Source organism: Salvelinus sp. IW2-2015, linkage group LG14 (assembly GCF_002910315.2).
Source record: "Salvelinus sp. IW2-2015 linkage group LG14, ASM291031v2, whole genome shotgun sequence".
Taxonomy (NCBI): Eukaryota; Metazoa; Chordata; class Actinopteri; order Salmoniformes; family Salmonidae; genus Salvelinus; species Salvelinus sp. IW2-2015.
In genome coordinates, this window is record NC_036854.1 from 25992572 (window position 1) to 26001123 (window position 8552).

At 43.5% G+C, this 8552-nt stretch overlaps 1 protein-coding gene across 1 annotated transcript in view; it reads left to right on the top strand.

Annotated features, from left to right (window-relative positions):
• LOC111972755 (microtubule-associated protein 4) overlaps positions 1 to 7044 on the top strand; it is a 171365-nt gene extending 164321 nt beyond the window's left edge. Inside the window, exons 15-16 of the mRNA XM_023999822.2 lie at positions 3963 to 4140; positions 4733 to 7044. Coding sequence (XP_023855590.2) covers positions 3963 to 4140; positions 4733 to 4737 — 183 coding nt within the window. The 3' untranslated portion in view covers positions 4738 to 7044. The remainder of the gene's footprint in view (positions 1 to 3962; positions 4141 to 4732) is intronic.
• Positions 7045 to 8552: the final 1508 nt, after the last annotated feature.

Sequence of the window (8552 nt, forward strand, 5' to 3'; positions counted from 1 at the left end):
TGCGGCAAGAGATGGTAAAAAAGAAGCCATGTGTATGAGTTAATAGGGGAAAGGAAGATGACAAAATTTTCTCACAAGAAACGCATAGTAATTTGGAAAAAAATTTGGAATTGGGAACAGGAGGGGGGGAAGTGGTGTGTAGTCATAAAAACTCAAAAAGTGGGGGTGTGGCTATTTGTTCTCAAAGGGTTTTTGCCTTTGTCTATGAGGTTGAAGAATAGTTGAGGGGAGGTTATTAAAAGTTAGAGCAAGGTATGAAAACATCACTATGTGTCTGATAAATGTATATGCCCCAGTGGTGACAGTTGAGAGGTATGTTTTTTAGAACATTATCAAATACCATTGAGAAATGTAAAAAAGAAGATTATTTATTTATGCTGGGGATTTTAACTGCACAGTCAGCGATTTAGATAGAAATCACCAAGAACCTCATATAGCCTCAATATTTTTAAAAAACGCCTCATGTAACATGAACTGTGTGATATTTGGCGGAGTCAACATGGGGAACAAGGCAGTACACCTGGGCATGTGAGATGAGAACATCATCTCTATGGCTAGGTTAGATAGGTTTTATTGTTTTGAGCATCAATCTCAGTCTGTAATCAAGTGTGATAACCCAGTGGGATTTTCTGATCATTGTTTAATAACAGAGGTGGTGTTCATTAAGATGTAAAACCCAAAAGGCATACTGGCATTTTAATAATAACTTTGATTGAGTGATGCTCACTTCAGGAAATGTTTCAGTTTTTTCTGGAGATGGGGTCTCAAAAGGCCAGTTTTGTACACTTCAACAGTGGTGATATAGGGAAAATCCAGATTCAACAATTCGTAACAATACACGAGGAATGTCACCAAGGATATCACCGATCAATGAAAGCCCTAGAGTTTGAAATAGTGGAACTCATGACGTTGGTTAGACCACGGAGATCGAGGCCATACTCAGGCCCCAAGAGGAGAAAAGCTGCATTGGCAGACCTGCTGGTATCAAGCACAGGGGCATTGGTGAGAAGTAAGTTTCAAGGAATATCTGAATGGATGCCTCATCCAAATTTTCTGGTTTAGAGAAAAAAGAATGGACAAGAAAAAATTATTCATTGTCTCAAATCAGCTGTTGGACAAGATCCACTAGCCCTAGTGAAATTAGAAGAGGCAGTAGAGTTTCTATGCTGAGCTCTAAAGTGTGAGTACAAAGAGGATAAAACAGTGACACAGCAGTTCCTTTGATGGCTCCCAAAGTGCTGCCAGAAGCGCAGTTGGAGCTTGAGCAACCATTGTCTTGCAGGATTTATATACACTGCATTAAAAGCCATGGCAAAATGGAAGCGGCACCAAGGCATTGATTGGCTTCCCAGTTGACTTTGTTTAAGTCTTTTGGTTATGTTGGAGAGGACTGCTAAGCATAGTTAATGACAGTTTAACCGAGGCGTTAAACTACCAATAAGCTGCAGAAGGCTGTCCTCAACCCTATGCCCAAAAAGCGGTCGACCCTAGCGGAGTGAAGAACTGGAGGGCCGGTGCTTTATGTGCACTATATAAATATTGTCAAAGCTTTGCCAACCAGCGGGGAGTGAGGGGCAAATCATACATACGGACCCAGTCCTACTGGTTCCTGGCCAGCAGATAGCGGATAAACATTTCTCTGATTCGTGATTTTTTGACGTCTCGAGGGCTATTGTTGGATGCTGGTCTAATTTCAATTGATCCAGGAAAAGGCATATTGACGCCGAGTTTGAACATCAATATTTATGGCACACGCTTGAGCGTTGTGCGTTCAAGCTCTGGTTTATGCCATGATAAAGGTGATATATGTGACACTTGAAAGTGTAGTTGTTACGAATCCCTTTGGCCCGACAATCTAGGGGGATGGTAATGCGACCCGTAACACAACTCATGCCAAATTATAGTAGTTGCAAAACCGTAACGAGTGAGAACAAAATAACAGACAACTTAATTACCGTCAAACCACAAATGTTATTTATAAAACACAGCGGTAAATGGGGGAGCAGAAAAGGGGCTTGAGCCGGAACCCAATGAATTGAAAGAATAATAATTCAAAACCACCCCTAGCTAGACTAGCCTACTTCACAAATAGCTAACTAACCAAAAATACAGGTGTCCCGCCCCAGTTCTAAACTAGTGTTTTTAACAATCTTTAAACTACGGTAGTTAGCCCAAGGCAACTTGTTCTGGTTACCCCCTTTCCCACCAAAATCAAACAAACACTCAAACAACATAACCCCCAAAACAATACTCACAGGTGGACAAAGTGACATGTAGAGCTAAAACACCACACGCGCCCTACAACAGAAGCATGTTACAAAAGAGATTGACCTTGAGAAAACAAATGACAGAGGTGTAAACCAAGAAAGCGACTGTGATTGGGTAAGAAAAGCGTGCATGTTCTTCCGATTAGCGACTAATGAGACTGATTGGAATATGATGCACCTGTGAGTAGGGGAAAGAGAGAAAAGCAAATACCACAACAGATACACACAGACAACACTTGTATCCGTAACAGTATGAAAGTTAACGTGGTTTGAGTGCTCTTAAAGTGTGTAGAAGGTATTAGCAGGAGGTCTTGTCAGAAGGTGTATGCAAATTGCTATAGACACTACTAAATAGCATCAAAAGTCGCATTGCAGGGTGTACCTTTCAGAGGATTGAAGACGCTGGGAGGTGATTTACTCATGACGGTTGACAGCATGGCTCTCTCTTCATGTGGCACCTCAAGAATCTGCCTCCCTCCTCCCCCATTTCTCCTCCTTGGAGATGTAGGAAGACTGGACCTTCAGGCATAGCAGTTCTAGTCTGAGCAACAGAGAAAGACCGGGGGATGGAAGGAGGGAGTTGGGGTGGAGGAGAGAGAGAAGAGGAGGGGGATGTGCACCCTACAGTGGGGAGATGAGGGGGGAATGAGGGTCAGACACAGACTGATTCCCCCATAAGAGGACATGTGTGACATGAGTGAGGATGACCAAGAGGAGAGGCTGGTAGTACAGGAAGGAACTACTATGGCTCCTCTCCTAGGGACCCTCCACCTTTTTTCCACCCACGTAGGTGGGTAGGGGATGTCTGTGCATCAGCCAGTCCTATCTAGTGTGATGTCGCCTGTCCCCTCAGCCTATCACAGTCCATATTATCAGTCACATGACCACCATCTCAATGGCTGTACCATTCGTCTCTGGCACTGGGAATTAACTTGATCTTTCTACATTGAATAGAGAGTACATAGTTGATAATAAACACACACAACGGGACATGTTCTCAGTTGGTCCTCCATCACGTTCTTTAGGATTTCATCTTATCAATACTTGTATACAGTTGAGAATTGAATGACAGTGAGATACTATAGGTCTATTTCAGAGATGTTGTAGTATGCCTGCACATACCTATCATCTTACACAACACTTGACCAGTCCATGTTGACATCATAGTTGTTCTGGTACTCTCTGTGGTTTAGGTAGGAACATTTCCTTTGAATGAAAATGGTGAAAAATACCCCAAGGGTTTAATGGGTTTGAAATATATTGAAATACAAATACATTTACCAAACTATCTAAATTCCCCTGGATTTTGTCATTGATCCCTTCCATTGTAGTCTTTTTGTGAAATAGAGACACATGATTTATGGACCCTGACATACCGTACTCCTAAACCCCAGTCTAAAGATTCATATTATTATTATTCCTATTGTTAAATATAGSTGAAGGTTATATTCCTCATCTAATATTTTTGATTTAATATAAGCTCTTTATTTTCCACTTGATTTGATACCGTTAAACCACTCACCCTGGTACTGCAATAGCTTTAATGAGTTTCTTACCATTTGAAGACAACGTCAGTGCCTGCCATGTTTTCTTTGAGTACTCTTTTTGTTATTATCCCACTTGTCCTACTGTACACACACTGAAACCCCTGTTCCACTGCCCCAGCTGACACCCTGCCACTGTGTTTGTTTCTAGGCTGAGGGGGCCCAGGAGATAGCAGAGGGGAATGAGGTTCCCCCCAGTGATACCCCAGTTCCAGCCACGGTGCCAGGACAGGCAAGCAGCCCCTCCCGGGAGAATGGGGTGAAGGAGGACGCCCCCTGCCAGGGCCTCCAGGACCCCCAGGGCCTGGACTCAAGCATCCCTGAGACAAGTAAGTAGAGAGGGGATGTCTGGTCTGGAGAGGGGCCTTTTGAAGTTGGAATACAAAAGGAGCAGAGAGGGTCATTATTTAATTTCTACATGAAGTCCCTGACCTTCACATGACCTTTTACTTGTTTTCTACAGGCTTCTAATTCTTCTTTGTGTTATCCCTCTACCCTCTTCATCTCAACATCTCCTGTCCCACACTCCTCTCTCCTTCTCTCCTCTCTCACCTTCTCTCTTCTCTCTCTCTCCTCTCTCTCTTCTCTCTCTCTCCTCTCTCCTTCTCTCTCTCCTCTCTCACCTTCTCTCTCTCCTCTCTCACCTTCTCTCTCTCTCTCCTCTCTCATTCTCTCTCTCCTCTCTCCTTCTCTCCTCTCTCTCCTTCTCTCTTCCCCCTCCCCTCTCTTCTTCTCTCCTCCCTCTCCTCTCTCTTCTTCTCTCCTCTCTTCTTCTCTCCTCTCTATCCTTCTCTCCTTCTCTCCTCTTCTCTCCTTCTCTCCTCTCTCTCCTTCTCTCCTCTCTTTCTTCTCTCCTTCCATCCTCTCTCTCCTCTCTCCTTCTCTCCCCTTCTCTCCTCTTTCCTTTTCTTCCTGCTACAGATTGAGTCTTTCAAACTCAACTTCTGCGAGAACGCCTGCTCTCGCACGGATCACGGCGCCGACATCATAACCTGGCCAGCCCCAGACAACAGCCCCTCACACCTGCAACCCAGTGTCTCTCTCAATGACTTCCTGGCCTCCGCCGGCTACCCCTGCTGCCCCCAACCCCCTCCCTCTTCCCCCCGTCGGGGCATGGGGCAACGGCAGACTAGCAGGACTCGGATCATGACCCTCAACCCCACACCCCAGTTCCAAACACCTCTCCCTTCCTATGATCTCATTCATGTATCATGTTATTCCGCCTACCCTGCACTACCTACCTACCGCTGTCCTGTTCCCATTGGCTGAGCTGACATTGTATATACAGTAGAACAAGCTTCAGGCAGGGTGGGATATCAATGGGAGGGGAACGGAGGCTTGCCATGTTCTCTCGGATTTGTCTGGTTGTGCTAATCTTGTATTAATGTGCTCGGAGGACTTTCCTAGGATCATGGTTTTCCGTTGGTCCCTCTGATCAGGTGATGGGCTGTGTATATGAACCTTTTCCTTCCTGGCTTTCTGACAACAGCGCTCATTTTAGATCATGTTTCCTGGTCTCTACAAGAGCAGAACATGGCAGTCRCAGCATACAGTAGCAGACGCCAGTCATGTCCAGTATTACAGTACGTACTAGTGCCGTTTTAGTGAGAGAGTAATCTACCAGGCAACAGCGGCCTTGAACAAACCTGTTTGCTTCGTACAGACACCCCCATAGACACTACCCAATGGGAAACCCTCCTAGACTCACCTGTGTGTTACGTACGCAGAGTAATATGTGTGTAACACCCCTTTACTTGTGAGCATGTAGGGCTGCCGTGTGTTCCCAATAACCATTGATTATTCACTCAGTATTCACTAACCATCGACTCACTCACTGGTTCACCTCCCTCCTCTCTTCACTGTCCATCATCAGAGCATTTGAAACTAGTAGACTGTTTGAACACTAGGCTATTTAACTCTCTTTAATCTCTGTGTTTGTGATGGTGTGTTTGAGTGAATTCTGCTGTAACAATGAGCTGTGGTGTTCTGTTCTGTTTACTTTCTATCTCTCTCTCTCTCTCTCTCTCTCTCTCGACTTTGGTTTATTTTCCTCATCTGTTTTGGTAGAAGGTTTTCCTCATCGTTTCCTTCTTTATTTGTATTCTTTCTCGTACAAGCAATACGCTGGATGGTCTGTTTACCGTTAGGACTCTTCTTGAATACACGCAAACGTTTTTTCTTTCTTGAAACAAATGCGCACGGTCATGAAGACGCAACTCTGTTTCGGGCTTTGAGACCGAGGAAGCATGTCGGGAATGTGAGGAGGGAGATGAAGACAAATACGGATAAAACAGAGAGACAACGAACACTGAGGCGTAGTGAAAGACGTGTCCACTTCAGTGTGTTAAAACAACAATGTGATGGCAGGGGAACATTCGATGTTCAGAACAGTTTGCGCATATAATATGCCAACATTTTGACTTTTTGCGCATATTATATGCACAAACTGTTCTGAACATTGAATGTTCCACTGTCAGAATAGTAGTCTGGGAAAGTTCAAGAAAGTAGAGTTTGGAAGCTTTWATTTTGAATACAGTACAAGGGACTTGTGTGAAGATTAGTTATTTGAAGGGAAGGGTCTTGGAAATTGGTGGAGCTGTGTGTCTTGTACGTGCCTCCTGTCCTGTTTACCTGAAACTGGGATGGTACTCGGGCTGGAAGCTCAAGCTGATGGGCCCTTGTCCCTGGAGAGTAACAGACCCGCCAAGACGCCTGGTGGCTCTGTAGTCTGATTAGGATTGACAAGGATTCTATTTTGTAACTAATCCTTGTTGTTGTTCCATTTCAGCTCTTTTCTGAGGGTTCTGGTCAGGTGATTTTGGACAGTTATAAGTGGACTAGCTGAAGGACTTCTTTTGTCAGGCTATTGGCAGTGGAACATTCGATGTGGCTTATTGTACATGTAGCAATGTATCCAACGATTGCCTCCAATTGCTTTTTTTAGTGCATGGCCAGGTAATATCATGCCCAGAGCAGAAAGCCTATGTGCATTATGACTTGCAGTGTTGTGGTTCAGTATATTTGTCCTTGGGGGCAAATCATAGTCAGTGGTTTATCTTTCCTTATTATTGCGTTCTTTGCTTTAGACAGTGGGCAGGAACAAAATCAGAGGCTGTCCATTTTGCCTGAAAATTCTATTGCAGTTTGGTATATAATTCAGCTATAAGTTCATCGTGTTTATTTGTGTTGTACTCAAAATGAGGACAGAACATTGAGTAATGTTTTTGAGTAATGATCCGTGTGTGTGTGTGTTGGTGTGTGTGCCTGTGTGTGTGTGTGTGGTGTGTTGTGTGTTGTGTGTGTGTGTGTGTGTGTGTGTGTGTGGAGGGCGAGGGAGCATGTTACTAAATGACCGATAGCAAACTCTGATGTTCTAATCCTTTCACGTCAATTTTGTAACGGTAATGGTTATACAGTGCAATTCATACATCATTTAGGTATTCAATCCCTTGCATGTTACTGTATCTTGTTGTTTGCAAATCAACGGCGAGGGTCGTCACTGTATCCTACCAATGTCAAATCACCATCTAAAAGGTCTTCCTGGTAAATAAAGTATTTAATTTCTTAAGATTGGGGGGTTGTGGGATGGACAAAGGTTATGTGAAAGTTTACAAAACTCACTTTACAATTTGTTGAAAGAAAGGCTGTTCAATAGACAGAATGGCAACAAACTGACCAGACCCCGCTATAACCTTCCATAAGCCCTCTAACACCCCCCACTGACACCACCACCACGCACCAATGTGAACACAAGATAAAACACAAGATAAATACATAACAAGAAAAAGTGTTGTTTCTTTAGTACACTAAAATCTCCTAGAACATTCTTTCTCCTTTAGCAGCCCTTTTCTTGGAAAAAAAAGTAGACTGCTCAGTAATAAATAATAATTAATATGACTTCATTACCATTAAATCTGTTCAAGGTAGAATGAACATAAAAAGTTATACTGTAACATCCTTATTACACCACCCCCCCCCCCCCCCCAATTGTTGTTTTCATATTTGTTTTTGATGCTGTGGCGAAATAGTGTATAACAGACTAATGTATATTCCTAAACAAACGCGCGGTGCGATTCAAAGAAGACATGAAGACGCAGGGGTGAAAGTGGTTGATGGGACAGGAGCACACAGGAGGAAATGTCCCATCAGACGAGGACGGTGCACAGAGGCCAAACTAACGATCACACCTCAGCAGACGCTCCTCTGAATGCACGACAAACCGCTCAAAGATATCAATATCTTAGAAACCTATAGAATTTCTAAGTTAAATATTGTTGAGTAACAATAAAGTGTATAGTCTATTTTCTTAAAACATTGGCTCTGGGATATTTCGCACACATCTTCAAAAAGATTGTTTACCTCAAAACAATATTTCTGGGCGGTGCTAGGGACGCAAAATGGGAGAGCCAATTCAACGATGAAATACAGGTTCTATGCTGTACACGAGAGTGCGAAAGCTCTTAACTGGGTGGTTCGTGTAAGGGCCCTTATGCATTGCAGACATAGTCCAGGGAATAGTCTCTACCTTCAATCGAATACAGATTTCCATACAGTGAATCCTCATTTGGATAATTAAGGCCTTTAAGGGCTTTTAATACAGTTTCATACCTCTGATTTAAAGAGGATAAATAAAAAATGGTCGGTTGTATTGATTCTTGCAACATTTTGGGGGAGTGTTGGTGCTACACTTTTTATTTTGGAGGTTAGCATTTTGAACTTGGAATTCTGGGGGGGGGATGAT